Below are 26,134 nucleotides of genomic sequence, written 5' to 3'. Positions count from 1 at the left end.
TTCGTGGGTGTGTTTGTGTGCACTGGTGTGTGTTTTGCTCTGCCTCCATATGAAATCCTTTAAAGCATATCTACACACACCTTCACACTGATTAAATTCACACCTACAGCAGCCTGTTAGAGCAGTCGTCTGCTGAGGCTCCTTGCACGTTCTCTCTTACAATGAGAATATCGCAGAGAGTTGGAAGGGAGATGCCGAAGACCTGCTCATGTTACTCTTATTTTTAGGACCCATTCCAACACTGTTAAAATGGCTCACAGGGCCTTTGGTTTCCACGAACGATCTTTAAGAGCGTTGTATTTGAGGGAAGTTTCAGTCAGTTCCTAAAAGCTGCATTTGTAGTGGACTATTTTTAGCATCAGATCAGCCACACTAATGAAGGAACTTATCAGCCAGCACAACAATGAGGCTTGTTGATATGTTGTGGAGAAACAATTTTCTTCTTTCGCAACAGATACATTCACTGTTGTTCTGCGAATTTAAAGAAAGACAGTGATCAGATTTATTGTTCAGAAACATTTAGACCCTAGATACCCGAGGTGACACCTAGCAGGCAGCGGCCAATATCTGATGTATTTAAGGTACAAACACATGTAGAGGAAAGTCGTATTTCTCCCGGCATTTTAGTTATGAAACGTGAACATATAGAGATTAACATACAGTATAGAAAAAAGGGATTAAATAACGGAACTGGTACAACGAGAGTATAGGCAGAGCAACACAACATGGTAATCCTAAGAACAGAATCCCTACTGGTGTGAATGTGCACGCACTTTTGTGAGTGCACGTGTGTTGGCGGGCTGATTTGCAATACTGAGTGCACCGAGTGGGAGGATGAGGAGGAGAGATGAGGCCAAGAGGCAGGGGGTGGGTGAGGGAGAGATGGAGGGACGGGTTTGGAGTCAGGAAAACAGTGAATGTGGAGAGAAATGCATGTCAGAGCAGCGAGAGCCACAGCGCTCCATGTAGACACACACACACACACACACACACAGTGTGAGTGCTGGGCCCACGCAGGGCCAGAGGTTAGCGTTATTCCTCCCACTATAATTACCTCTCTCTCTCCTTTGGTCTCTATCCCCCTGTCTCTCTGACAAACACACTGAAAGACGCCCACACACCAAACATTTTGTTTTCTGAAATGATTTCTGAGCTGATGGCTTCTGTTCACCCTTCAACATCGGTGTTGTGGGGTCCGTCAGCAGAAACAAGGCTCAGCTGTCTTTTTCCTTTGCCCCGGCCGGAGGTGAAAAGTCAAAAGAATCAAATTGAGTTTAAAAAGGAAATCTAATTTAATAACTAACAGAAGCAATTAAATTAAAAAGTGAAATACGGTTTCATAAAACTATATTATTTTGCGAAATAGAGAATCTTCCCCCCGGACTGAAAGTGGAACCTGGTTCCACAAAAGAGGAGCTTGATAACTGAAGGCTCTGGCCCCCAGCCTACTTTTTAAAACCCTAGGAACAACAAGTAACCCGGCATCTATGGAGCGCAGCTGCCTTGTAGGGCAATAAGGTGTTACAAGCTCTTTAAGATACAACGGTGCCTCACCAGCAAGTGCCCTGTAGGTGAAGAGAAGTACCTTAAAATCTATTCTTGATTTAACAGGGAGCCAGTGCAGAGATGTTAATACAGGAGTGATATGATCCCTTTTCTTAGTTCTTGTTAATACACGTGCTGCAGCATTCTGAATCAACTGGAGAGGCTTAAGAGATTTACAAGAGCAGCCTGATAACAAAGAATTACAGTAGTCCAGTCTGGAAGTGACAAACGCATGAACTAATTTTTCTGCATTACTTTGAGACAGGAAGTTCCTGATTTTTGATATGTTACGTAAATGAAAATAGGCAGTCCTTGAAGTCTTCTTTATATGCGAGTTGAAGGTCATATCCTGGTCGAAGAGAACTCCCAGATTCCTGACGGTGCTGCTGGGCACCAGAGCAATTCCATCCATAAAAACTGTATCACGTGACAGCTGGCTTCGAAGGCGCTCTGGGCCTATCAAGATAACTGTTTTTTCTGAGTTTAGCATCAGGAAGTTGCCGGTCATCCAAGTTTTGATGTCTCCAAGACATTCTTGAAGTCTAACTAGCTGGTCCGTCTCTTCTGGCTTGATCGACAGATACAGTTGAGTATCGTCTGCATAACAATGGAAGTTTATGCGGTGTTTCCTGATAAGATCCCCCAAAGGAAGCATATAGAGGGTAAATAAAATCGGTCCAAGTACAGAACCTTGTGGGACTCCGTGACCGACATTGGTTGTCTTTGAGGATTCATCGTTTACAAGCACAAACTGGGATCGATCCGATAAGTAGGATTTAAACCAGCTGAGTGCAGTTCCTTTGATACCAATTAAATGTTCTAGTCTCTGCAACAGGATACAATGGTCTATGGCAGCGGTTCCCAAACTCAAGAATGCCGCGGCCCACTTTGAAATCTGAAAATCTTTCAAGTTTCCGCACAGTTGCTTTAGATTCCGTGTTTGAGGGTTATACCACGGAGCAGACTTCCTTCTTGTTGCTATTCTTCTTTCCAGAGGAGCAGTAGCGTCTAGCGCCACTCTCAAAGAGCCTGTAGCAGTATCAACAAAATTATCGATCTGGGACAGACTGAGGTTCTCACAGGAGTCTTCCCCTAGTCTTGTTGCAGTCTAGAAATTGCACGGTGTGTCCTTTGTGTTGCAGTCGTATGTGACTGGCTGCATATTTAAACGTAGCTCGTTTGTAACATTCCTCTGTGACTCCATCTGAAACCTGAAAGCCCTCTCCTGAATGTCCCTCACTACTTCTTAATGTAAACATAACATGCATAATATTGTCTAATAATATAATATTAATAGTTAATACACGCATACAAGCATAACACATCTTAAATCATCACATTTCATATGATCTATGGTCCAAAATCAAAACAATTGTCTTGCAGGGCTTTCCTAAATCCTTGACAGGAGAAAACTTTCATTGGTAAGAAAATATGGAAGAAATCCATCAGCGAAGGTTTAAGCATCCTTCCCCAAGGCTTAACATTACATTGTGGCTGGATTTCATGTGTACTGTAAGGAATGGACTCTGGAGACAGACTCAGACCCAAGAGCAGAGCTCTCAATATTTATTTTAGGACGACAGGTAACTGTAGACTCAAGGGACAAGGCAATACGGGCGTCCAGGGAACAGGCAGGTTTGTAGTCGGGAGAAGGCGGAAGGTCGATACACGGAGGCTCACTGGTTCTAAAGGAATTCAGGGGCAGAGAAACAAAGGGTTGAGCAGAGAAGCGTACTCGCAATACCTCACAACTCGCCCGCTGCGTCGGCCTGCTCTTATAGGTCTACTCTCTCGTGGGTGTTCCAAATTCCGGTGATTGGCTCCGGAGGACGCGTCCTCCCTCGCAGGTGTTTAAAATTCTGGTGATTGGCTCCGGAGGACTCGCTCTTCGGCGCCCCCTTGCAACCTCCTGCCGCCACGCTGGGGTTGAGACCTCACATGTACAGTAATTAAATTACTTATCATGTGTGTTTTACAGTTGTTTATCTAACAGCATACTAATATAATAATTAAAATATAATAACACACAAACTACAATTCTAACGTGGGTCATGATCACACAAATTATAATTGCTAAGCATGCTCTTCTGCTTTAATTTAATTTAAATTTCTGAAAGGTTCACGACAGAACAATATAGCAAATCTAACAATTTGTGGGAGATGTCGCAGTCTGACAGAAATAATTTCTTAACACATTTTTATATCAGTGTGTTGACTGGTGTTTGAGTTTATCACACTGCGTGTCAGGGCACAGGGTCGCTGCCTTTATTACTGTAGGGAGTGCACGGTACTAACGTGTTCCCTCTATAAGATTCAGATCACACTTACAGTAGAAAGAGAACCCTGAATATCAGCTTTTAGTTGAACATGGATGAGAGATCCCACAGAGGTTTACAATCATCTGCAGTTCAAAGTAAACTGAGCAATCTCAGTCTGCTGATAAAGACCATGTGATACTGGGAAAAGAACAAGCCAGTGAGTTGGGATTATGAGTTGAACAGTTTGCTACAGGAAGAAGAAAGGATCTGCTGTGTGGGTGCATTGTGGTTCTTAAAGTCTATTGGTGACTCGAGATGGGGCTGATCTAATGTTCTAACGTATTTTTACCCATCCACGTTGTTATATTGTTAAAATACCTACCTCCTTAACTGAAACCATAAGGAAACAAGATAAACAAAACCCCCTACACTTCCCTGACTCTACACCGAAGACCTGGGGATACCAGTCCGTTTCAGTGGGCTCAACACTGCACCCCTCTCTGCAACGCAGCACAGCCCTTTGGAAGCTGGCAAAAAATGATGCGAGCCAGCCACCTCCCCAGAGGCCGTGCGGCTGCTCAGTGTCAATGACGAGAGCTGAACATTGTGAATGCTTTCAACCACAGGGACGTTGTTTCATCTCGGAGAGAGTCGCTTGCTGTGTTGTTGATGTTTTTGATCTGACACGGTCATATTTATCTTCCACCTTACTAATGAATGGAATCTGTATGTACTGTTATCCCATCTAATTTCCTTCTCTGCATAGTAACCATAGCAACCTCCTACCACTTCCTCGACTTGACGTCCGACACAAACAGATTGCTTGATCAAAATATGAATATGTGGGTGTTTTAAACATCTTTATCACATCCCATTAGTAAAGAGGCTGATTTAGAAGCAGTCCATGCTGGTTTCAACTGATTTCATTTTTCTACACAGTTACTTTTCAGTAAATACAGCCACTTCTTCTCCAACATCACCACCAAAGCATCATCTAGGTGCTTATGGACAGAGGGAACAGCACTGGAGTCTAACAGGTGGTAGAACATCCTCAGACTAGTACTTGAGGACAGAACAGGGTAAACCAGACGAGCATCATGCTGTATTAGAGAAGACGACTTTACTGAGGGAATAAATCAAGGAATAAGTAGTCATTTTCTCAGAACGGACACAAGAGAAAATGCAGATTTAAGACTTCTAGACAAAAATGTCCCCAGTGGACATTATGTTGCCAGCTGTGTCCTGCGACTCATTTTTCTTTTTTGTCATACTTAAGTTACTAGCAGTTTGCTAGCAGTTTGCTCATTTGGAGTTCACAAATTGTCTGCTTCATCTTGGTTCTTAAGGAGCTTTTTCTTCTAAATGTTTTGTTTCTCCTTCTCTCTTTCTGTGCTGTTATCTCACTTATGGTCATTATCTCAGTGTTCAATTCCTCAACATTTTATCTAGTGACAATCAAAAGCTACCAGACTAGTGAGGAGATGCAGTGAGGAGGTCACAAAAAGGTTTTTTGTCATAGGCATTAAAAGGCAGGCAGTCATCAGTAGCCTACATTTGGCCACGAAGGGTGAATTCATGACTGTTTTCAACCATTCCCTCTCTGACAGAGCATTATGTGGAAATCAGAGAGGGGAGTTTAGTGTTTCGCACATTCAGGAAATAAATGTGCAGTGTTTCCCACACATAATTTGTGGCGGTGCGCTACAATTTAACACCGGCCGCCACACATTGCGCTTGGTGTATTTTAAAAAAAAACGCTATTTAAATCACGCAGCGTTTTATTTGTCTGCATTTCCTTTCCCTGCTTCCCCTCTGTCTGTCACTCACGCGTCTCACACACACACCGCGTCTGTCTGGTGTGTCTTTTTTTTTTTTTTGTCTTGCAAAATCCGTTGCTCTGACAGAAGTTGCAGACTTTGAGCATGTAGGCTGTAACTGCAAGTTATATAGGGTGTGGAACGTGCTCTACAGCTAGTATGTGAGCTGTAGTGCACATACAGTAGTACCCCCCCCAACCCCCCCACGCATTGACTTTGTTGGATCTGTGGGAAACACTGATGTGTATTACAAATATAGGTGAGGGAAAAATATTTCTTTTTGAAAATAATCTGAACATTCCAGAAGAATTAACCTACCACATCCCATCCCATCGCCATTCTTTAGGTGCCTGAGGCCGTGGAGGCAGAGGGCCTCAGTGAAGACTCTGTGATGACGAGGACTTTGTTCACTGACTCCTGTTTCCTGTGTTCTACTCTAGTTCTTCCCAGAGGCAGCGAGTGAACAGTGACAGCTCTGAAGCTTTAACACACAACACAACTCCTGTGGCCAGCAAACTCAGCAGGTTAGTGTTCTCTTTGGCAAACACACAATCCGTGGAGTGATGAATGTTGTATCTCCATTGTACAGACAACACAATGAATGATTTCACAAGTTGTGGCGACAGCCACTGGGTACAAGCTCTGCACTTCATGTCATGTTCAAGTGACAGAGGAACAACAGTAAGCCCTTCCTGTCATATTCCTTCCTATCTAAAAGTTTACTAATTGGTTGGTGTGTTGCAGGGCAGGATGCATCCATCGCTCCAACACCACTGCTGCTGACTTCAATCCAAGACTGAGGTCAGTGTGTGTTAATGCTGTTATTTAAATCAACACATCACAGAATTATCTTAAGAATGATGGAGTCTGAATGAATGGTAATGCATCTCTAAAACAGCTGTGAGTATGATGGGTCCAAATAAAGGTTGAGGGTGTTAGTTGTCAATGTCTGCTGTTTTTGCTTGTAAAGGTTCACTTTCTCTGTACGGACCAATACCAGGCAGCGTTCTCGCTGATGGCCGCTGCCCTCTGGTCACCAACTCGTAGCGTTGCTTAAACTGCCACATACAATCAAGAACGGTGAGGAGACAGCCAGGGGACCTAATGCTCGTCAGTTTGTTTGAGTGTGTTCTCTATGACGGCAAAATCCGAGTGCTAATCAGGTCCATTTGCGCACGCAAATCAAACATTCACGAGCAAAAGTCTGTCTTGAGCGAGCTATTTGCTTTAACGTTTTATCTCATAATCTTCCCCTTCATTTTTTAAAGTGCAGAAATGGGCTTCCATAGTTCTGTGCATGCACAACTCAACAGAGATGAAATCCAGCCAATCCAAAAACGAGGTTTGCAACAAATTAAGAGTGAGGAGGTTCAAGTTTCGCTTGCAAAGAGCAAGCAGAAATTAGACTTGCGAGCAAGGAGGTTCAACTCTTCGCAAACAACTGAACAAACCCATCAGAATACAAAGCTTGCTGGTAGCATCAACTGAGCATCAGTACAGAAGATAAACTCCAGCAGAACCACAACATCACATGTGCCATCTACTCAACACCAGTACTGAAAAAACAAACAAATGACCACAGCATCACTGGTACCCTCACTACAGAAGAACAAACCCAGCAGAACCACATGATTACTGGTACCATTTACTGAACATCAGTACAGAAGAACAAACCCATCAGAACCACAGCGTCACTGCTACCATCTACTAAGCATCAGAATAGAGGAACAAATCCATCAGAACCACAATATTGCTGGTACCATCTACTGAGCATCGGTACAGAAGAACAGACCCATTAGAACAACTTGGTCACTCTGAAGCTCTCTGGAGAATATGGCAAAAGTCTCATCTGACGAAGCACAGCATGTTTTAATTGAAATTGTTAAAAAAAAAAATGGCAACCACGGAGTACAAGGACACCATGAACAGGACATTTATTACATGCAAACATGAACCGGAGTTGACAGACATACAAATCATGCGTAAAGGCTACTCAAAGCTTTCCTTCTACAGCTTTGAGTTATATAGTCTAAGGTAACAAACATCTGTTCCCCCTCCTCAGGGGATCATCTCCCACTGTTCACCTCTGCATCAAAGAGAGAGAGTATTGATATCATGATTAAAAAAGATGGAAGAGAATCCTGCGTTTACACCTAAGCAATAAGATGTTACAACATAAGTTCCTTTCAATTACGTGCGGTGAGGTTCGTGGCTGGGGAGTTACTGACTAAGTCGAATCAAATGGCTGCTTGCACATTGACTACTGGTTATGTTTCCTATCGTGTATCGTATATTCTTTTTTAATACGGGTAGATGAAATCAAGTGGTTGAGAGTGAGTCACAGGGTGTACTATGTTGAGCCATAATGTACAGTATACCTGTTTACATTGACCGGGGCATTCCATATCAGCACACAATCAAAATAAGTAATATTTAGCCTGACCGTTAGTTGTCATTTCAGTTTTTAGCTTGGTGACGGTCGCCTAAAAAAAGGCCGGCAATGCTCCAAATGACTGGTTTTGGAAAATGCTAGCTTTCGCAAACTGATTTAGGGCACCTTTTAGCTAAAGTGGACAATTCAGGTGGACGTAATGAGCAATGTTGTCAGGGTGGGTGGAAGGCAGGGCTCAAATGCAGACGCTTCTCGAAAACAAAAGACTTTAATAGTCAGAAACTCCAACACAAAATGGCCCAGGGGCAAAAACGCAAACAGGAACAGGGGCAAAAACGGCAGGCAGTAACTAGAGACATCCAGGACAAGAGACAATGACGCGACAAGTGACACAAGAGACACGCGGCTTAAATACACTAGGGAGGTGCAGGTGATTGGACACAGGTGGAAACGATCAGACAATCACAGGGGATGACGGCACAAGGCAGGAAGTGAAGTTACCCGGGGACACGAGTGGCAGAAAAGTACAAAATAAGACAGGACAGGAACCACACCGTGACAAATGTGAATGAATGAGAGGGTGCGACATCGAGCAAGGAGACCTGGGATGTTGTCAGAGGACACACAAATGAATGTTGAACGCCTAGCTAATCATCAACCAACTTTTGGTGCTAGTTTAATAAACGTGAGGTTCCCAATGCTGTTTGTCTGTTGCATAGCAACAGCCACACACACAGGGATGATTTTCTGTAGGCTACTGAAATGCGATACACACATTAGGTGGCTACAACCTTTTTTGTGCTGAAAGGCAGCTATTTACTTAATATTTGTGATGTCGCTGGCAACTGTATTATAAAAGCAATACGGTTTGCCAACAACACCCTCGAACAGTACATAATTTACAATGAAGTACAGCCTCTCGTACTTTATTCCTTAAATCTTTTATGTGTGTGATCAATTGCGCGATCCGAGAGGAGGCGCTCGTCGCTGCCTCCTCCCCATATTTGAACAGGAAAATACACAAATTCAGCGATATTGGCCATGAAAATCATTGGATTGAGATATACATATATATTAGGGCTGTCAACATTCAGGAGATTGGGGGCACTTCAAACACGGCCGTTAAATGATGGAGAGTTGAGAGCAAAGTGCAGGAGGACAGCAGGAAGATTCGCTAGTTCAACACGTTCCAATTATTATATTATAATGCTATTAATTAATTTAATACATTTTTTTGTTGGGAGGGGAAGGGGGTCTTGTGGGCCCTGGCTGAAAAAGTTTGGGAACCACTGAAGTAAAGGAAGGGGATTAGGTGCACAACAATGATCCTTGACATATCATTGTAATACACTTAATATATCAGGATGTCTATGTGAGTTGTGATTGTGCATTGCGTGTTTCAAACTGAGAATTCTAAATGTCTATGAACGTAGAATGAACTCAAGCAGGTCCTGTGTTTTTGGTGTTCCCTTTGTCCAGACTGGAGAAGGGCCCGAAGACAAGTGAGATGGAGAAGGAGAGGGACAAAGGTAACACACACATACACACTCACACTTCTGTCAGCAGTTGAAAGCTTCAATCTGCTGTGTAGCCTTGAGGCGTAACTCCAATCCTGAGTAACTCCCGTTCCGAGTTACCCCCATTCTTAGTTGCCCCTGGTCTGAGCAACCCCCGTACTGAGTAATCCCCATTTTGAGTAACCTCTGGTCTGAGTAAGCCCTGTTCCGAGTATCTTCCGGTTTGATCCTCCCCCCCAGCCCCCCCGTAAGACACAGGGATGTGTGCGGGTAAGAGAAGGATTGAGTGTCTTCTCGCATATAATCCCCCCACTTCTATCTGCAAATGCTTACTTGGCTGAGTTGAGTGTGTCGGAGCCGGAGCTGTCTTATCTGTTATTTGGGTCACTGGTTTTGGGAACGTGCATGTTTTCATGATCTGGTCCAATTTCGTTTCTTCCCTTATTTGTATGATAGAGCAACTTTCGGTCTGATTTCTGTTTTGACATTTAGAGCCAAAACAGAAATCAGACTGGTAGGGACAGCTTCTCCAGAGCAGAATATTACACTATGTAATGCACATACATAGACAAGATCTTTTAAGGGCACCTCTTCTTATGTCTAATAGTAATGTTTGATACCAGGATTGACAATCCGGACTATTATTTCAATCAGAACTGGACTCACAAACATTTATTATACAGTATAATATTGAAATAATGCAGTATATTTGGCGATTGGACTCCATCCTAAACCGGGATAATCAAGGGGCCGTGACACAGAGTTCTGCTTGGCAGAATCCCCCCAAAAGATGAATTTTATATGCATAAAATGAACAGTGTCTTACCTGCCGCCGCGACAGCGTCCTAAGCAAAAGAGAACATTAGTCACGAGAGGAATGGTTTACATCAGGGGTGCCCAACCTTTTTTGAACCAAGATCTACTTTTAAAGTTGATAGTGTATCGAGATCTACCAAGCCATATCGAAATCCGTAGCGTAGCCACAATTTATTGCGCACCTATATAGGACACTGTTTTCTGACACATACAGTTTTAACAATCATAATACATTTATTGAAGTAAATGTGAATTTGCAAAGAATAAGCACAAGTAGGCCTAGGACTGGCCCGTAACAACACGACAGACAAACCAACCCAAATAATACAATGCCTAATTCTTTGAACTTTTATAAGAACTAATTCAAGTTGGAGTTGTTGCAGTCTTTGCCCATAGCCTGGGCTGCCAACTGTCACGCATTTGATCGGTTTCACACGCTCTCACGCCACACCTCCGATTTCTCACGCCAAACAAATTGGGAGACTACCATTGAAAAAGAGGGGAGAGGGGAGGCCAGAACACAACAGTAATGTAAGGTTCCCTTTCCTGTCCATGGACACGTTTACAACGCGCTCGGTATTGAGCTGCGCGGATACGTCCGCGCGCTCCCATCAGCGGAGCAGAAAGCGTGTCGTCGGTGTTCGGTCTCACGCCAAGGTTTTTGGAAAAGTCGGCAGCTCTGTTTCCCTGTTTCTAAATAAATCTATTAAAATCAAATTGATGTCTCGAGTTCCATTATCGAGAGTCGCTACAGTAGCGCGTTAGGCTGCGCTGGTAGGCGCATTGCATTATGGGACAATCTTTGGATCTATTTAAATCCCTATCTGTTATGTTCATGTTCTAGTGTTTAAGTTTATGTGTGTTTTTCTAGGTTGTGTTGTGCTCAAATGTTACTGTTTAATGTTGTGTTGTGCTCAAATGTTACTGTTTAATGTGTAAGAGTGTGGGCACCATGACCCAACTTAGTATGGCTGTGGGTGAAGTTCTGTGTTCAACGGCTTAACTGAGTGTACTGGGGTCAAAATTTCTCGCGATCGACTGCAACTCAGCCCACGATCGACTGGTAGACCGCGATCGACTGCAACTCAGCCCACGATCGACTGGTAGACCGCGATCGACTGCAACTCAGCCCACGATCGACTAGTAGACCGCGATCGACTGGTTGGGCACAACTGGTTTACATCATCACTTTAGGTGAGCAAGCCGGATAAGACCCAGTGACTAGTACAGAGAAAAATACTGGTCACGTTAGACCCGGAGGCCACAGGGGTCACATGAGAGGCAACAGGGGTCACGTTAGATCCGGATTTTCAGGAATCCGGAATCAGGAAACAAATACTTTTCTCTACCTTGTTGACATTTGTCTTACAGTAGGTAAGTTGTCATTGTCTCATGCTTTTTAGCTAGCTAGTCTATAAATCTATACTTTTCATGTACAATATGCCTTAAATGTAATACTATTTCTTGTAATACTATTTACTATTTCATGTTATCATTGTACTGTCTGATTACTGCTAGTCTTCTCACCTGGACATGGGCTTTGTCTTTCTTGGGCCATCTGGTGCAGACATCCTCGGGATCTTTCCCATGTACAGGGGGAGCCATCAGCACTGGCTTGTTGTGGAACCATTTTGTGATGGCCAGCTCAGGACTCTCTCTGACCAGAGACACTGATGCTCCTCTCCCCTTTTTGCCCAACTGCTTGGCTCCTGGCAGTTGGCACAGCTTTGGGACTTGGTTCTTCATTATGGTTCCAGTTGCTGGAAGGCCCTTTGCCAACAATGCATCCATGAGATTGATTGTTGACAAGTATCGATCGAAGAATAGGTCACTTCCTGTGGGAGATTAAACAGATTCAGATTATATTCAGATATATGTCTCCAAGATGGCGGCGTTGATGGCCGCCACGGTGCTTCGGTGCGCTTCGTTTTCCTCGGACCACGTCATGGTTCATCTGATTCCTGCATACAGGCAGAAACTAAAGCTCTGCAAACCTGTGGTGAGGGAACTCAAGAAGTGGACCAGTGAGGCGCTGGAGGATCTTCGGGCGTGCTTTGACTGCACAGACTGGGATGTTTTCAGGACTGCTACTGACAGTCTGGATGAGTTCACAGAGGCTGTAACTTCCTACATCGGCTTCTGTGAGGACAGCTGTAGACCATCATGCACCAGGGTGAGTTACAACAACGACAAACCCTGGTTCACAGCGGAACTCAGAACACTACGCCTGCAGAAGGATCAGACATTTAGGAGTGGGGACAAAGACTTGTACACAGAGGCAAAATACAAGTTTAGCAAGGCGCTGAGAGATGCTAAACGACTGTACTCTGAGAAACTCCAACAACAGTTCTCAGCAAGTGACTCTGCTTCGGTTTGGAGAGGCCTCAAACACCTCACTAACTACAAGCCAAAACCCCCCCCACTCCATGAATGACCTCCGCCTGGCAGACGAGCTGAATGAGTTCTACTGCAGATTTGAAAGACAATGTCCTGATCCCATACCCCACAGCTCCACCAACCTGCTGCAGTCCCCTACCCCTCCCTCCCCCAGCCCATCAGGTGCTCACGCCTCTTCATCTATATCACCTTCCCCTCCCCCACCAGCAACGACCCTCTCTATTCTGGAGAGAGACGTTAACCGGCTCTTTAGAAGACAAAATCCCCGTAAGGCAGCCGGTCCGGACTCGGTTTCCCCTCACACCCTGAAGCATTGTACTGACCAGCTGTCTCCGGTGTTCACTGACATCTTCAACACCTCCCTGGAGACATGCCACGTACCAGCCTGCTTCAAGGCCTCCACCATCATCCCTGTTCCCAAGAAGCCCAGGATCACAGGACTCAATGACTACAGGCCCGTCGCCCTGACCTCTGTAGTCATGAAGTCTTTTGAACGGCTTGTCCTGACCCACCTGAAGTCCCTCACCGACCCCCTCCTGGACCCCCTGCAGTTCGCCTACAGAGCCAACAGGTCTGTGGACGATGCTGTCAACATGGCCCTCCACTACATCCTCCAGCATCTGGACTCCCCAGGAACCTACGCCAGGATCCTGTTTGTGGACTTCAGCTCTGCCTTCAACACCATCATCCCGTCTCTGCTGCAGGACAAACTCTCCCAGCTGCACGTGCCCGACTCCACCTGCAAGTGGATCACAGACTTCCTGTCTGACAGGAAGCAGCACGTGAAGCTGGGGAAACATGTCTCAGCCTCTCGGACCATCAGCACCGGTTCCCCCCAAGGCTGCTTCTTTCCCCTCTGCTCTTCTCCCTGTACACCAACAGCTGCACCTCCAGTCACCAGTCCGTCAAGCTCCTGAAGTTTGCGGATGACACCACCCTCATTGGACTAATCTCTGGTGGTGATGAGTCCGCCTACAGGTGGGAGTCTGACCATCTGGTGTCGTGGTGCAGTCAGAACAACCTGGAGCTCAACGCTCTAAAGACAGCGGAGATGGTTGTGGATTTCTGGCAGAACAGATTCCCACCCTCCCCCATCACCCTGTGTGACTCCCCCGTCATTATTGTGGATTCCTTCCGTTTCCTGGGCTCCATCATCGCTGAACATCAGCTCCATCACCAAGAAGGCTCAGCAGAGGTTGTTCTGAGGCAGCTGAAGAAATTCCACCTGCCAAAGACGATGATGGTCCACTTCTACATGGCCATCATGGAGTCCATCCTCTGCTCCTCCATCACCGTCTGGTACGCTGCAGCCACAGCCAAGGACAAGGGCAGGCTGCAGCGTGTCATCCGCTCTGCAGAGAGGGTGATCGGCTGCAATCTGCCGTCCCTGCAGGACTTGTTCGCTTCCAGGTCTCTGAAGCGAGCTAAGAAGATTGTGGCCGACCCCTCTCACCCCGGACAAAACCTGTTTGTGCCCCTTCCATCTGGCAGGAGGCTGAGGTCCATCAGGACTAAGACCTCCCGCCACACGAACAGTTTCTTCCCGTCGGCAGTCGGGCTCATCAACAGAGCCGGTCCCCCACTGACTGACTATAACATTCCACCGGTCACTCCCCTTCATACTGCACATGCCATTTAACTGTAATTCATCACTTTGTCGTCACTCGTCACTTTGTTACTTGTCTGTTACTTGTTCGTTAGTGCACTTTATGCTTAATATTTTTCTTTTTAACTTTTTTAATATTTAAATTTTTTAACTTTATTCCCTTGTTTCATACTAACACATAGCCTTATTCTACTAACCCATCGCATTAGCATTTCATTTTACTTTATTTTATTACTTGTGCACTGTTGTCTTGTCTGTCTACTGTTGCGCACTAACCGCCAAGACAAATTCCTTGTGTGTTTGGCATTTTTTGGTAAATAAATGTTTCCTGATGCGTATGACTGACGCTGCTCCAATGCCCAATCTTTGGTCCCTGAATGTATTCTCCCCATGGTACATTCAGCATAGAGGTTGACGTCTTTCCTGCTCATCCCTGTCTGTCTCTGAGTCTGCCTGCTCATCTGAGCCTCATGTATCGTCGTCGTCTTCTTCTACACCTGGCTCTTCCTCATCTCTCTCATCATCTCAAAGCTCCAAATCTGATTCTCCCTCAACTATCCGGTAAAGAATCATCTCTGCTTGAGGTCTATATCATTCCTAACATATTAATAAACAAGAAAATCTATGAATATCATCGTAAAAAAGACTTAAGCAATATTTAGCAATATTAAGCAAAATATAATTAAGCAATATTTGACTTACCCTTTGACTTTACGTAAAATGTTGCTGGCTGATACAGACACCATCAAAAGAGAGGAAGTTGTCGTTATGAAGGAAAAAAAGACCAGGATGTCCTCTTTTAGAGTACAGCAGGAATATAATAGAATAACTCAAATGAGTAAAAGGAGAGGTGCAAAACCAAAATGCCCACCACTGGGGACACAAATAAATAGGGGTATATGTGTGTGTGTGTGTGTGTGTGTGTGTGTGTGTGTGTGTGTATATATTAGGGCTGTCAATAGATTAAAATAAATCAAATTATGAATTGCACATATTCAAATGAATTAATCTCAATTAAAAGTTTGTTATTCAAAAGACTAAATATTACAGGTAATGAGTAATCACTTTAAAATGCGTCACATTTTAGACACTGTTGTATTTAAACACAAACTACACACATGTGGAAACTACAAACTACATCATCTTGGAGGGAGAATTTTACCAACTGGAACATGTTTAACTAGTGACTGTTCTTGCTGTCCCTTCATGCACTTTGCTGAGCTCTCAACTCTCCATCATTTGACGACTGTGTTTGAAGTAAAAAAAAATCTCCCGACATTTAGCCAGGACGTTTCAAAATCACGGTCTTTTAGGGCAACAGTGGTGGTAGGTTAGATGTTGAGATGGAAATAGCCCAGCAGCTAGCTTAGCTTAGCAGTACGTAAAATGGTCCGTTTTCCATCATCCCCCTTCTGTTTGATACATGGAGAAATTCCTCTGCACAGTTCACCGCTTTGTTTTACTTCCAATGCAAAAAGCTCTTTCCATCTTCAACTACCATCTCCGACCTAACTGACTTCAGCTAGCGGTGGTTTCGTTTCCGGGGTCAACTTGGTTACACCAAACAAAGTTGGGTTAATTTGCGTTAAAATATTTAGACATCCAGTACATGGACATAAATAGAAGCAGATGTAGATTGGCTCGTCTTGGAGAGTATTATTATTGAAGTGAATGGTCGCCCTGAATCAGAATTCAGTCCTGCTTTCTTTGTCTAATATGCATCTTATTCTTAATGCAGACATGTCTTTCTCTTCTCCAGTCTCACACACACTTTCTCTCTCTCTCGCATACAGACGTCACTTGCTCCATTGAACTATCAGTTTGATGCAGTCAACCTGTCTGACCCCTCTGGGAGCTGTCTGTGTGTGTGCCGAATTTATGAGACCGTGCATGGCCTCTATAGTTTCATAAATCTCCTCTCTTTCTTTCCTTGCACTCCCCTCTCTTCTCTTCCCACCCTCCTCTTCTTCCCTCTTCTCCCTCACCTACTTTCCTATCCTCTCTCTCCTCTTATTTCTTAAGTCGGCCTCTCATCTCCTCTGGTTTACTTAATACTTTCCGTGGGCTAAATTCATTTAATTCCTGCATTCAGAGTGTGTGTTGGGTTTTGTGGTCTGTGTGTTGTTTTTGATTTGTCTTGCAGCAGCAAAAGCTCTTAGAGAAGTTTGAAGTCCTCCCCCCTTCCCCCTCCCTACACACACACACACTCACACTAAGCCGAACATAACTGGATTAGGACTCAGCTATTCAGAGAGAGAGGAGTGAGAGCAGTATTCAGGTCAACCCTAATAAACATTCATGTGGTTTGAGGGCCTGGCTTCGACAGTAACTAATGACGTTAACACGCCATGTTGTCTGAGTTTATTCTATTTTACTCTATTCACAATGTATATTATAAGTCCCAAAGGGTGTACTAATGTTAAATATCGGCAGTATACACCCTCATTGAATAATGTGGTTGACTAAAAAAGTAGGATTTATTACAGTTTCCTGTTTAAAAAAAGTCTCCACCACATATATTGTATTTATGAAGACCCGAAGGAGTAACTGCACACTGACTCACATGTATTTTAATCCAACATACATCACTCTACTCTGATGAAACATATCAGTGATGATGTTAATGTTGACATTTCATAGTATGTCATTAAATGCATCCAAAAATAGAATGTAAAAGCCCACTGAGAAAAATGATACTGTGGGTCGAATCAGGCTCAGACCCAGATGGGGGGAGGAGGGGGGGAGGGGGGGGGTTGCTCTCAGCGTTGTGCTGCAAAACAAGGCACCAACTCTCAGTTTTTGATTTAGAGGCTGGGGAATTCTGATTGCTGCATGGAAACATGTGACATCACTACCAAATGAAATCAGCTGCCCGTGGCTTGTTAAAGATGTTCATTGCTGCTCTTTGGTCCGATAAAGCTTGAGAATAGAAGATTTGAAGATTCCTGAGTAACACAGAGCTCAGGTTACCACAGTGATACTGTGTGGGATTCATAGATTTGTGTGAAATAAGATAGCTTACTCTTCTCTCTCGCTCTTGTGACGCCAGAGATGCTGATCGAGTGTGTGAAGAACAAGGACGACAAGAAGGTAAGTCAGTTTATTTAGCCAATCAATCAATGCAAACATGGAAGTTTGTCTGTTGATTTTGTACTATTCAATAAAGATGTTTAACATCTTATTTACTTCCTTAAAGCTCATTTAACACTTATTTTACTCAAAGCTACAGGAGCTGCACCTAAAGGGGGCGGACCTGACGGTGCTGGACTGTTCCGGCTGTAGTTTGCTACACCATGCCGTCGATACGGGGAGCAAAGAGATGGTCCGCTACATCCTGGACAATGGTAACTGTACCACACAGTACCATAAGAGATGCCAGACTAGTACATGGTGTTTATCAACGGACACAACGCACACGATGGTGTTCATCGATTCGGACCAAATTCAACAACAATGACTCAAGTCAAACCCGCCACTACAAAAGAAACGCGTCCGGTTGCCGACTCTGGATTCGGGATGAATGACACCTCAGAATCGGGCCGAATACACTGTCCCAATTCCGTCGTACGACACTGCCGTTACTGGGCCACAATCGGAAAACGACTCATTATTATTATTATTATTACATTAAATTTTATATTATCAAAATAAGACCGACCAAATCAGTGAATTTGTAGAAAGCACACCGTTAAAAGGGTCAAATTACATTCAATTAAAATAATTTAAACTCATACTGCCTAACAAGACTGGTAACACTAGACTGGTAACCTTTCACTCTGGCCAAAATCCAGGAGGTTGCAGCCTGGTAGAAACAGAGACAAGAAAGCGTTCTGAGATCTCACAATGGTATTACAAACCATTCTCACTCCTAATGCCAACCACTGTCTGGTCAACGGCGGTGGTGGTCAGGGCAAAGGCGGTGGTACTCTCCAAACCGTGTGCAGTACAGGCTAGATGTTGACCATAGAGGTAGGCTACCAGCTATCTTAGCCTAGCAGCTAGCTTAGCTTATCAGTGCGTAACGTGGTCCGTTTGCCACTCATCCCCGTTCTGTTTGACACGTGGAGGAATTCTTCTGCACAGTTCTCCGCTGTATGTCGCGCCTCTGTTTGTTTTCCTTCCAAGGCAAAAAGCTTTCCCCATCTTCAACCACCACCTCGAACTCTGCGATCAAAGGTAACTGACAGCAGCTAGCGGTGGTTTTGTGTCCGGGGTCATCTTTATTTACTTCCGATTTGCTGTACATAAACAAAGATGACTCCGGTAATGGGGATTAAAATATTTTATTGCATTAATCTCAAACATTAATAGCATGGAGTAACGCGTTCATTTCGACAGCCCTACAAATAAATACCAAATAATCACACAAGAGGGTGGATGTTCTTATTTATACAAGACCCAAGGTGTTTTTCTTTTTAAAAACATTTATTAAGCCAGTTTACAATTTTTTAAGAAAGACAACTTTGAGGGATGTTATTATATACATGCCATGTAATATTATTTGTTTAAGATGTAATAGACCAGATTTAAATGGCTGCAACAGATCTTTGGAGATGAGGTGGGCTTTGAGTTGTGCAGGGACAATGCGTTGTTTTTTGATACAAAGGCAAGATTGAGATGGGCCACAGGGTCCTCAGGCTGATAGTTTGGAGGGCTTCCAGCCTGTTAGCCTGACAACCTTCTGGCCCATCCGGCCCAGAGAATGGAGATCAAGCTGGTGCCGTGATGGCTAGCAGAGACCAACCCAGGTCTGCTAACTGGACGAAAAGATCCCAGGATGGTAAACAGGTGGACTCGTGCTGGCTAGCAATTCGGCAGCCAGACCGACCGCTGTGGACCAAACCTGGAAGCACTGGGGTTCAAAAGTTATTCCCTGGTGGATGCAACCAGAGAGCTGAGAGCTAAAAACTGCTAAAAGCTTTACAAATAAGAGGCCGCAATGTCAAGGCTGCCATCCACGGTCATCTTAGATTGCAAAACAGTGCACACCGTACTCACAAATACAGAAATCCGCTGTCAATGTACAACCCGACAGACAACAATTTTCTTTCTCTCAACATGGCTCAGTCTGAATAGGCCGGATTCTATAATGCCAGATTTCTCCCAGGTTCAGCAGCCATCAACGGGCCAGAACCGGTTTCAGTGATGGTTCCCGATAAACCCGGCTGCCATGTCTCAACCAGAGTAGGCCCAATTCTATAATGCCAGATTTGGCCCAGGTTCGGCAGCCATCAACGGGCCAGAACCAATTTCAGAGCTAGTTGCCGATAAACCCGGCTGCCATGTCTCAACCAGAATTGGCCTGATTCTGTAATGCCAGATATGGCAAAGATGAAATGGGCCAAAGCTTGCTCACATCTCGCCGCATCGAGCCGGAACACAGCCGAGTTAGCCGACACTCAGCCGCAATACGGCCAAGTCTGCTGGCTACCGGGGCTGTAACCACAGGTAGTTCAAATAAGTCAACGCTGTGCACTGCTTTCATACTGCGGTTACAGCTAAATGTAAGCATCGAAGACCGGAGTCTTCGCAGTGTCGGGTTGTGAACTCCATCTAAGGCTCAATGCCGGCACAAGACCGAAAGTCCTCAAGTACCTGAAGGGAAAGTTGAAAAGAACTTTGAAGAGACGTGGACTGAGTGCTCTACGCGTCCTCTCCTTCTGCTGGCAGAGCAACCCGAGGAAGCTCTGGGTGAGGCCCGGAGTAGTTCCAATGTGCAAAAACTGAAACTGAAACTCGTTCTGTCCAAAGTTTCCTCATTGGAGAGTATCTCTTGTTTTCGCACTGCATTCACATAACTATAGTGAATAGAAAGTATTGAGTTATAATTCTTAGCCTTCTTCGTCATGTTGTTGAATGATGACACAGACCTCTTAGTTGATGCAAAGCCCCTGAAAGTTCTACGATCTAAAATATCAAAACATATGAAAGTTAAAAATGTAAGTAAATATAGCCAAAATTGTCCTGGATTTTGCTCCACAGCTCGTCCAAACTCTGTATACTAATCTCATCTGTCTGTTTTGCAGCTCCTAGCGATCTGCTTGATGTCACAGAGAAACTACAGTAAGTACAGTCATGAATACCTTTATCCAATAAACACTTCCACACAACATGTTCTCTGCAAAAGTTCATTCAAATAAATTAGTAAAATATGGGACTTGGTTGGTTTAGTTTTACTGGACATTGATAAAAGTTGTTCTATTCTGCAGAACCAGCTTAGATACTGTCCCACCGGACCCCACTGAAAATGTGTTGCAAATGCTAAAGAGAATAATCATAAGGCACCAAACAAAAGCCATGGGGCATCAGACCACCAATGAAGCTGGGCTCTCAGAAGACCCTGAGAGCTGCTTACAAGTCATGCTCTCCTTCTCTGCCTCTAACCACCAGTGGGGAGACGGTTCTTCATCGAGCTGCATCGCTATGTCAGAGGACCATCTGTCATTATCTGGTAGAAGCAGGAGCCTCACTGATGAAGACAGACCTACAGGTAGGTTCTACACACACGCACACATATATTATGTGGGGCGTCCAATTTTGTAAAAGCCAAAATAATCTACCTCATTTCAAAGGGTCCTGAAGTTTATTGGTTTAGCAGTTTAGCCTACTGACTATTTGGAGAAGGTAGTTTTCACTTACAAATACCTCAGCAACCTGTTTAGCACAATCATCCAATAAATATAAAACAAAAATAATCTCAAATCGATATATGAAAATTACTATATATAGGTGCTTGAGGGGATTTGAACAGCGCTTCTAAATGCAATTAATTCCATAGTGATTGAGTAATAATAGGATGATTTTTCTTTGGTTACCCCTTTTGCACCAACTATTCAGACCAGGACGTTCACCTATCACTTCAACCCTCTCCAAGAATCATTTCAGGTGGGAAGGAGTGAATCCCCTCGTTTTTTTTATTCTTTACCAACGTTGTCCATTTGGATTTGTTTTGAAGTGGATCATGCATTCCATTAACACTTTGCTAGGATCTTATGGTTTCAATTAAAAAAGTGAACAGGCAGGTTGCTATTAAGTATTAAGGTCCAAGCCATCTGTTCTTCTAAAGATGAAAGATACAACCACAAGTGCATGGAATGTGGTAGGGAGCCATTTCTAAAGGAGCATTATTTTATACCTACAGGAATAGTCACAATATCTTTAAAAGACAGAGGCAAGCTTTTAATGGCCTGAGAAGTCGCTGCGGTGGAGGATTAGGTCAGCTAGTGTTTTCAAACTTTTACTATTCTGTGAGAAGAGAATGTTATACAATGATCACATAACATTATTCTTCTGCTGAGACGAGGTATAGAGGGCGTCCCATTTAATGGCTATAAAGCCATATCAACCCATCCCAATAACTGAAACCCTTATCAAGGGTTCCAGAGAAATGTAACCTATCATAAATTGTGTCATAATGGTCATTATTGGTCTCAATGATGCATCTTCTCTCAGTGTAGAAAGAGAGCCTTTATTCAAACCGTACAAAAATAAAGGTTCACACTGTGGATCAAGACATAGTGACTTCTTCCTTACTAGAAAGGAGCGTTAAATATGAATTCCTCTCCAGACACCCAGCATATTACCTCTTTATAGTACCCTTTCTGAGTGAACTCCAGCACATTATTCATAGTTTAAAAAACTCTAAAATCCAGCCATACTCTGGCTCTGACCAATGATCTGAAGACTGGAAGTGCATCCTGTCTGGTCCCGCCCTCCACTCTGCTCTTCCTGCTGATGAAGATGGCTAGCCTGGCCTCTCCTGTCATCAAATTCAGCAGCTGCCACTTTGAGGCGTCCGCCTTCCGGTAACGGACCCCTAAAATGAAGGTGGTCTGAGACCCGATTTCACAGAGCCCCCTAAAAACCGTCTGCAGAGCATTAAAAAGTTTACAGAGTCTCTGATAATAATGAAAGCAGTTAAAGCCGGTCTTAACTGCGTTATAGAAATCGTCATCATCGATGGACTCGATGAAAAAGTGACCCGTGTAGAAGTGGACCATCATCGTCTCGATCCGGCTCTGTTCCGCCGGAAATCCACAACAATCTCCACTGTCTTTAGAGCGTTGAGCTCCAGGTTGTTCTGGCTGCACCACGACACCAGATGGTCAGACTCCCACCTGTAGGCGGACTCGTCCCCACCAGAGATGAGTCCAATGAGGGTGGTGTCATCCGCAAACTTCAGGAGCTTGACGGACTGGTGACTGGAGGTGCAGCTGTTGGTGTACAGGGAGAAGAGCAGAGGGGAAAGAACGCAGCCTTGGGGGGAACCGGTGCTGATGGTCCGAGAGGCTGAGACATGTTTCCCCAGCTTCACGTGCTGCTTCCTGTCAGACAGGAAGTCTGTGATCCACTTGCAGGTGGAGTCGGGCACGTGCAGCTGGGAGAGTTTGTCCTGCAGCAGAGACGGGATGATGGTGTTGATGGCAGAGCTGAAGTCCACAAACAGGATCCTGGCGTAGGTTCCTGGGGAGTCCAGATGCTGGAGGATGTAGTGGAGGGCCATGTTGACAGCATCGTCCACAGACCTGTTGGCTCTGTAGCCGAACTGCAGGGGGGGGGGGGGGGGGGGGGGGTGAGGGACTTCAGGTGGGACAGGACTAGCCGACTTCATGACTACAGAGGTCAGGGCGACGAGCCTGTAGTCATTGAGTCCTGTGATCCTGGGCTTCTTGGGAACAGGGATGATGGTGGAGGCCTTGAAGCAGGCTGGTACGTGGCATGTCTCCAGGGAGGTGTTGAAGATGTCAGTGAACACCGGAGACAGCTGGTCAGCACAATGCTTCAGGGTATGAGGGGAGACGAAGTCCGGACCGGCTGCCTTACGGGGATTTTGTCTTTTAAAGAGCCGGTTAACGTCTCTCTCCAGAATAGAGAGGGTCGTTGCTGGTGGGGGAGGGGAAGGTGATATAGATGAAGAGGTGTGCGCTCCTGATGGGCTGGGGGAGGGAGGGGAGGGGGACTGGGGCAGGTTGGGCGAGCTGTGGGGGATGGGATCAGGACATTGTCTTTCAAATCTGCAGTAGAACTCATTCAGCTCGTCTGCCAGGCGGAGGTCATTCATGGAGTGGGGGGGGTTTTGGCTTGTAGTTAGTGAGGTGTTTGAGGCCTCTCCAAACCGAAGCAGAGTCACTTGCTGAGAACTGTTGTTGGAGTTTCTCAGAGTACAGTCGTTTAGCATCTCTCACCGCCTTGCTAAACTTGTATTTTGCCTCTGTGTACAAGTCTTTGTCCCCACTCCTAAATGTCTGATCCTTCTGCAGGCGTAGTGTTCTGAGTTCCGCTGTGAACCAGGGTTTGTCGTTGTTGTAACTCACCCTGGTGCATGATGGTACACAGCTGTCCTCACAGAAGCCGATGTAGGAAGTTACAGCCTCTGTGAACTCATCCAGACTGTCAGTAGCAGTCCTGAAAACATCCCAGTCTGTGCAGTCAAAGCACGCCCGAAGATCCTCCAGCGCCTCACTGGTCCACTTCTTGAATTCCCTCACCACAGGTTTGCAGAGCTTTAGTTTCTGCCTGTATGCAGGAATCAGATGGACCATGACGTGGTCAGAGTGTCCCAGTGCAGCACGAGGGACGGCGTGATAAGCCCTGCATGTCATGGCAACCTATGCTCTCACTTTGAGATAAATGTTGGGCCAGAATAAAAACAGGAAGGACTTGTGCTGCAATAATAAGTGTTGATCTGTGTGTGTCTTCGTCAGGGTGAGACTCCTAAGAACCGGGCTGAGAAAGCTCATGACTCTGAACTGGCGGCCTATCTGGAGAACAGACAGCATTACCAGATGATCCAAAGAGAGGACCAGGAGACGGCTGTCTGAGGCTGCTCCACTCCTCATGAGGACTGCTCCACAAATACCAGTCATGTACATTTGGTGATAATTAGGATTGATAACTATGAGTAACTCAATGATGTAATGACCGTTTATGGGCAGTAAAATTCTCAGATGTAAAATGTGTTAAATCAGTAAAACTAACTTGGCGATGATCAGAGTCCGATGTCCAACAGGGGAGGGGGGGCATTATTGAAGTTATAATGCCAAACTTTCTGGGGTTGGTATTAAAAAGTTAAAAAGTTCTAATGTCATGGTTGAACTTCCTCAGGAAATGTAATTAATGTTGTACAACCTTGGCGTCACAGTCCAAGGTACCGCTACAAAGTGCATTACCTACCTTACGTCAACCTTCTGTTTCCTTTAGATTATTGAATATCATGTGTACAAGGTAGACGTTTAGATTTTTATATTTGGTATATCTACAGTTAACTTAATGGAAAAACGGATGTAGTCGTTCTGGTGTTAAGGTCAGAGGATTCATAAATATTTGTAATAATCCAATAATTTGAATGAAAATCTGTGATTTCTGTCTGGAACCTGCTTTGGTTGTTCTTACCTCAGACACACCACTTCATCAACGTATTGTACATGCTGTAACTAGTTGACTTGTATCAACATATTCAATCAGCGTGATGTACGTGTGATGAAGGATTGGACTTTAAATCTTTTCTTTTTATGACTTTTATGTTATGTCAAGTAAGATCAAATGGGTGTGTGCGAGAATATGAAATATTAAGCTCAGAATCATGCAAAATGGAATAATATAGTTTGTTGTGCCAAACAAGCTTGTTTACAACTAAAGACACAGTACACGCCAATCATTGGATTTTTAATGTACGATGTGTACTTTGATAAATTCACATCATACTTGTTATAGATCATACAATCTTTCCTTTATAATGATATTAAGATATACATTTTTCATTAATATAATTTGTAATTGCATTTCAATTCCCCTGGCAGACAATTGTAATGTCGCACTGTACTTTATGACTTGAGTCTACCAAAGAGCTTTGAGTCCATTCCCCAGAATGCACTGAGGCTTGTACAGCTGGAGGCTCAGACATCTGCTCTGCAGGAACCAACTCTTGGATTATGAGATGCTGCTGAGCAGCCTAACCCAGCCAGCCATTGCTTGAATCTGTAAGTTTTCTCCTGCCTTTGATGTGGTTTTAGTATTTTGAATGGTCTCACTTTACATTGACAGTAAACTCTTGTACTGTGATGAAGTGAACGTAAATTGTATTTACACCTGAAGCCAGTCCAGTCTTTGTCCTCTCATGTTCATGGTGAACACGTCGGTGTGCAACTGTTCAAATCTTCCTATCTTTCTATTCCTTTATTCGTGGATTCAATTCTTTGGCACTTTGTGTTTGAATTTGTTTTTGAGATTGCTCTGAAGTCAATTAAAGAAGACAGTTTATTGCAGATCTTGACCTTGTTTCTTTAGTATTTTTATGGATATGGGATTACACACCAAAAAACAGCTCAGCATTTTATGATTTCAGTTTTAAAGCAAATCAACATGTTTCTGGAAAGTTCAGAAAGCCTTAGATAGTTGCATAGTTTCCTGTGAAGACAGTAGTTTAGTTTAAATAGCCTGTATGCATGTAACAAGCAGAAAGATATTACGGGGAGGACAACGTCCTAACCTGTGTATGAAGAGCGATGCCGCAGGTCATCTGGGGGTCTCGGTATCATCATACAACCAAGTTGTCCACAAAGCCAAACCTGTGAGTCGTGTTTTTAACTAAAGATCGTGTTTCAGCAGTTCTGTCAGATTATCAAGCTCTTCAGTTGTGCGCAGGAAAATGCTGGGATGTTGATATGAAGAGATAATTGTTGAGTGACATTGTCAGACCGCCTTTTCTCAGAGGCTCTACAGGATTTTACCTTTTTATAAAAAGTCAAACTAAAACAGTTGATAATCAACATACAATAGTATTGCCA

General features: G+C 44.3%; 1 protein-coding gene across 22 annotated transcripts in view; it reads left to right on the top strand.

Moving 5' to 3' along the window:
• dgkza (diacylglycerol kinase, zeta a) overlaps positions 1-25,612 on the top strand; it is a 67,836-nt gene extending 42,224 nt beyond the window's left edge. For 12 of the 22 annotated variants that reach the window (XM_078104355.1, XM_078104337.1, XM_078104329.1 and 9 more), the window contains 8 exons: positions 6,061-6,144; positions 6,365-6,421; positions 9,492-9,541; positions 17,398-17,438; positions 17,572-17,692; positions 20,375-20,411; positions 20,558-20,838; positions 24,053-25,612. In XM_078104355.1, the coding sequence (XP_077960481.1) occupies positions 6,061-6,144; positions 6,365-6,421; positions 9,492-9,541; positions 17,398-17,438; positions 17,572-17,692; positions 20,375-20,411; positions 20,558-20,838; positions 24,053-24,057 (676 nt within the window). In that variant the 3' untranslated portion in view covers positions 24,058-25,612. The remainder of the gene's footprint in view (positions 1-6,060; positions 6,145-6,364; positions 6,422-9,491; positions 9,542-17,397; positions 17,439-17,571; positions 17,693-20,374; positions 20,412-20,557; positions 20,839-24,052) is intronic. The other 10 variants (XM_078104382.1, XM_078104369.1, XM_040172491.2 and 7 more) reach the window with 1 other exon arrangement.
• The last annotated feature ends 522 nt before the right edge of the window (positions 25,613-26,134 follow it).

This window comes from Gasterosteus aculeatus, chromosome 1 (genome assembly GCF_964276395.1).
Source record: "Gasterosteus aculeatus chromosome 1, fGasAcu3.hap1.1, whole genome shotgun sequence".
In the NCBI taxonomy this organism is placed as follows: Eukaryota; Metazoa; Chordata; class Actinopteri; order Perciformes; family Gasterosteidae; genus Gasterosteus; species Gasterosteus aculeatus.
This window is presented reverse-complemented; position numbering and strand designations above follow the sequence as displayed.